This window comes from Teleopsis dalmanni, unplaced genomic scaffold (genome assembly GCF_002237135.1).
Source record: "Teleopsis dalmanni isolate 2A unplaced genomic scaffold, ASM223713v2 unscaffolded_contig_0833, whole genome shotgun sequence".
Classification (NCBI taxonomy): Eukaryota; Metazoa; Arthropoda; class Insecta; order Diptera; family Diopsidae; genus Teleopsis; species Teleopsis dalmanni.
This window is the reverse complement of record NW_024032215.1, coordinates 4,014-8,399: the sequence shown is the minus strand read 5'-3', so window position 1 is coordinate 8,399 and position 4,386 is coordinate 4,014. Positions and strand designations below refer to the sequence as shown.

General features: G+C 28.0%; 1 protein-coding gene across 2 annotated transcripts; it reads right to left on the bottom strand.

The window, feature by feature from the left end:
* Positions 1-1,635: 1,635 nt before the first annotated feature.
* On the bottom strand, positions 1,636-2,417 carry LOC119663741. Of its 2 annotated transcripts, XM_038073346.1 has the most exons (4): positions 2,354-2,417; positions 2,164-2,276; positions 1,791-2,104; positions 1,636-1,722 (listed from the first exon to the last, which is right to left on the bottom strand). In XM_038073346.1, the coding sequence occupies exons 1-3, from the start codon at positions 2,381-2,383 to the stop codon at positions 1,795-1,797; spliced, it is 453 nt and encodes a 150-aa protein (XP_037929274.1). In that variant the 5' UTR covers positions 2,384-2,417; the 3' UTR covers positions 1,636-1,722; positions 1,791-1,794. The 2 variants fall into 2 exon arrangements, with proteins under 2 accessions (XP_037929274.1, XP_037929272.1); XM_038073344.1 differs by having other exon boundaries at positions 1,636-2,104.
* Positions 2,418-4,386: the final 1,969 nt, after the last annotated feature.

Here is a 4,386-nt window from a genome sequence, read left to right as displayed (position 1 = left end):
GCTATGAAGTTGTTATTCAAAATTATGCATAATAATGCTTGTTTCGAAATACAACTGCGTGATAATAGTTTTCGGAATGAAATTGGAAAATTTCAAGTATCTACACATTAGTTCCAAAGAAGCTTTATCTATTACTGGGTTCACACATATGAATAATAATGGATAATAATGGATTATGCCTTCATTATATCTACAAGCAGTTGAAACAAACTAAACAGCTGTTAAGCAATACTCCTCCAACTAGGCGACGTATTACAACTATACTTTGGTAGATCTATTTGAAATATGTTTGTATTTATTATAGTTCAAGAATTTTAAATTATATTGTTTTGATATTTAATTTTTAATATAGTTGGATTTTATCATGTCTTTAGATTTATAGAGACTAGAATGAAAATTGTGATTAATGTTAAGATTATTAAAATATTTTTTTTTATATTATTTTTAATTCATTATGTTGTGCTTAAAAATTTCAATATAAAATAAATTATTAAAAATTTTTAAAAATTATTCCGGAGCTTAAATGCATCAATATTTTACATTCTTAACCAGCAGCAGTTTTTAAAGCTTCCGCGCTTAAAGTTGTGGCACATCGTAACGTCGAAGTGAATGATGAGTATGTTCCTGAACATGGTCTTGAACCTATAATACGTCGCCTAGTTGGAGGAGTATTGCTTAAAAGCTGTTCAGTGTGTTTCAACTGCTTGTAGATATAACGAACTAAAAATCCATTCTTATCCGCAGTATAAGTCCAGTTTGCCATTGCATTCGTTTTTATAAAATTTATTTGAATGAATCCAGTAATAGATAAATCTTCTTTGGAACTATTAGGTAACTGAAAACATATATCATTATTCAAAATTACAAATAAAAACTTCGCAATAAAATTCATTTTTATTAGATAATAAATTGAACTTTAGGTACTATACTCCTAGTACTCCTCTGTGGGTTTTGTCTATTAAACTTTACCGAAAGAAAGAAGAAAAGTGCAACTTGTAGAATCTTTAAGTAAAAAAAAGTAAGTATAGGAGTAACAGAATAAATTTTGCATTACTAAAGCACACCAAGCAAATTTCAGAACCATGATCTTTGTATGTCTTCACTACGTAATGATTAGAAAACTACTGAAGACTTCAACCCATAGTTTTTTCTTATAAGAAATTATGTTTCTTTAAATCACAATTATTCGATTTTAAATAAATTTTATTTTAAAAAACCTGTTCACCTAAAGACGACCTAGTCTCACATGGGTATAGAAAGAATCTTCTGCGTACTGTGCGCTTAGAGAAAAGACTGTGAAAAATATTTTAAATGCCAATTGCATTGACCACATCCAAGTTAATTCATAAAGATTTAAACTTGAAAACGTAAAAATGCTAGACAATGACTGGTTTTTTAATGCACAATACTGAAATACTAACATATAGTTGTTTTTAAGAATGCAATTAATATTTTAAATGAATTGGTTACTTATAATCAAGAAAATTTATAGAAATTATTTAAATTTATTTAATTAAGGAGAAATAAGCGCCTGCATCTCGGAAGTATGTCTGCTATTGTTGAGATTAAATGTTTTATTGTGAAACTAATTAAATATTCTTTTATATTTTATTGTATATACTGTAAGTATTTATTGTTATTTTATATATACTGCATTAATAAATTTTAACTTAAATTAATTTTACGAAAATATATCAAGATCTTTGTGCCTTTCTCGAGCTCCTAGAACAAGATACAGATAAGAGTTGCTTAAATAAATTCATGTTAACTATGTTATATCACTGCCCTACATCTTTAACCACCAGCACTTTTTAAAGCATTCGGACTTAAAGACTTTGGTGGTGGTGGTGCTGGTAAATATTGTGGTGGAGTTGGGCGATATGTTGTTGAAGAATAGCTAGGATCTTGTTGAGTAGCCTTTAACTGTTTATAAATATAACGAACGACAAATCCATTCTTATCCGCAATGTAAGCCCATTTACCTATTGTGTTCGTCTTTATAAAATTTATTCCTATCAATCCAGTAACAGATAGATCTTTGGAATTATCAGATATCTGTAAACTTGCAGTTTCATTTCGAAAGCTCTTATCTGGCAGTTCAATACTTAAAGGATGTTATATCATTTATTATATCAAACAACGAAAAAAAAATTTACAACTCACTTTAATTCATATAAATGTTTATCAGTTTCAAGTTGAGCTTGAGATGTCGCAGCGTTCTGTGGGTGTTGTCTGCTAAGCTTCACCACAACTGAGAAGAATGCAAGTCGTAAAATCTTTAATTAAAAATGAATAAATATAAATATTATCTAAACGAAATAATAAATATTATCTAAACGAAATTTTGCATTACAAAGGCACACCAAGTTGATTTTAGCAACATAGTTCCGAAATATCTTCACTACGCTGTAGTTACAAACTTACTAACCATTTTAAAAGATTATTTATTGTTATAAAAGTAAAATTATTAAATGAAAAACATGTAATTATTAACTTATGTGATCACCATCTTGCAAACTGGTACCACAGGTTTCACTATTCCAAAATTATTAGTAACTAAAATCGCATTTGCTTTTTGGAAAATGGTTTTCCAAATAACAATGCAAAGAGCGAAAAATACGGTGATTACCACCATCGATACTATAACTACATATAAATAAATAAAATAAAATATAAATCATATAAATGAAATATAAATAAAATCAATCTCTAGTTAAAATCAGATAAGAGTTGAGCTAATTCACTTAGTTCGATTCTGAAATATAGCGCAGAAATAATTTAATTAAAATTGAAATATTTTTTTTTTGGATATAAATCACCGATTTTATTTAATAAATTAATATAGACGAAAATTTTGGAAACTATATTGACGCGTGCATGTGCTTAAATAAAAAATAATACAATTTCACCATGTACATTTTACTAAAAGTGCTGCATTTTCGCAATTAAATGCTATATTCTAGCATTTTTATCGTTACGGAATATATATAGACTTCTAATTGTACCTACAATGTTATAAGCTTATAATGTATTAATATGTAGATATATTTCATTAAAGAAATTGTAATGGTAAATCAAGCGGAACATTTATTTTAAGGTTGAACTGAATTATTATAAAATTTATATGAAAACGAAAAAAATATTAATAATAATTTAATAATAAATATAAAAATATTTAAAAGTTTTTATTTGTTTCAAAAAGTGAATGGCATATTTTTGTTTTAGTTTGAATATTATATATACATATATCAACATAATATAGAATGCTGCTAAGACTACATTTAAGAGTGGGTCGCTAGAGCGATAAAATTCTATGACGTGATAAAATCTCTTTAAAATAAGTCAAATGATTTTTAACTTGATAAGGAAGAAATGCGTATGTCTCTTCATATTGTTTTTGTTAAATAAGTTGGTGCACCTAATATATCCAGCCCTGTATATCCATCACCAGCAGTCAAAAAGAACACTTACGAAGAATATTTGATGGTATTCAAAACAGTAATTGACTCAGTCAAATATTCACTTAATTAAATCTAAGTCAATTACCAAAAACTGATAATCCTTTAAATTCATCTTTCAGATTGAATAAAGATTTAAGGTTTCGAAAAGTAGTGAACTACAACAACAAAAATTTTTATATTATTTTAACTAATTGTTTTTTTGGCTGACCATACAGCTTTTTCGAGTATAGAATTTGGCTATAACCGCTTCTATGCCTCTTTCATATTCCTTCTTTGTAAAAGTATATATCATTTCAATTAAAAACTTTATTTTAACCATAATCGGATGTGGTGGTCATTTTTACTTAACAATACATTTAAATTTTGCTCAAAGTCTTAAATACATTTTTAATGGCAATATTTATAAATTTTGCTCCATTTCCGATGGCAATAAAAACTGAATTCACCCCACAATGCATTTGAATCATTTATCTTATAAACTTTAATGAGCTTGTTCTACACTCAAAAAATTTCATTAAGATTTTGAAATGCTTAAGTATACAAGCTGTAAAACTGTAAAAGTATCATTGCATCCCGCAACAATCAAAAAATTTCAGTCAAAATTCAGAAACGAAAAGCAGCACTAAAAATTTCATTTGTTAGGGAAAAGTTAAACATAAATTACACAAGAAACATCAAAAGGGACGGACGGATGGACGGACATTCGACATGCAGTTAAGAGTTGCACTTTAACACTTGAACACAAGTTCCAGAAACACCAACACCAACACCAACACCAACACTGAAAGCGACAAAAGCAACAGCAACAGAAGCAGCAATTGCAGCTGCAGCACCAACAGCAACAGTCGTACATATTTAAATCACTCATACGCACTGTTGGCCGTAGAATTCTTGCAAATTAGAAAAAATTTCTGAACAATTTCCG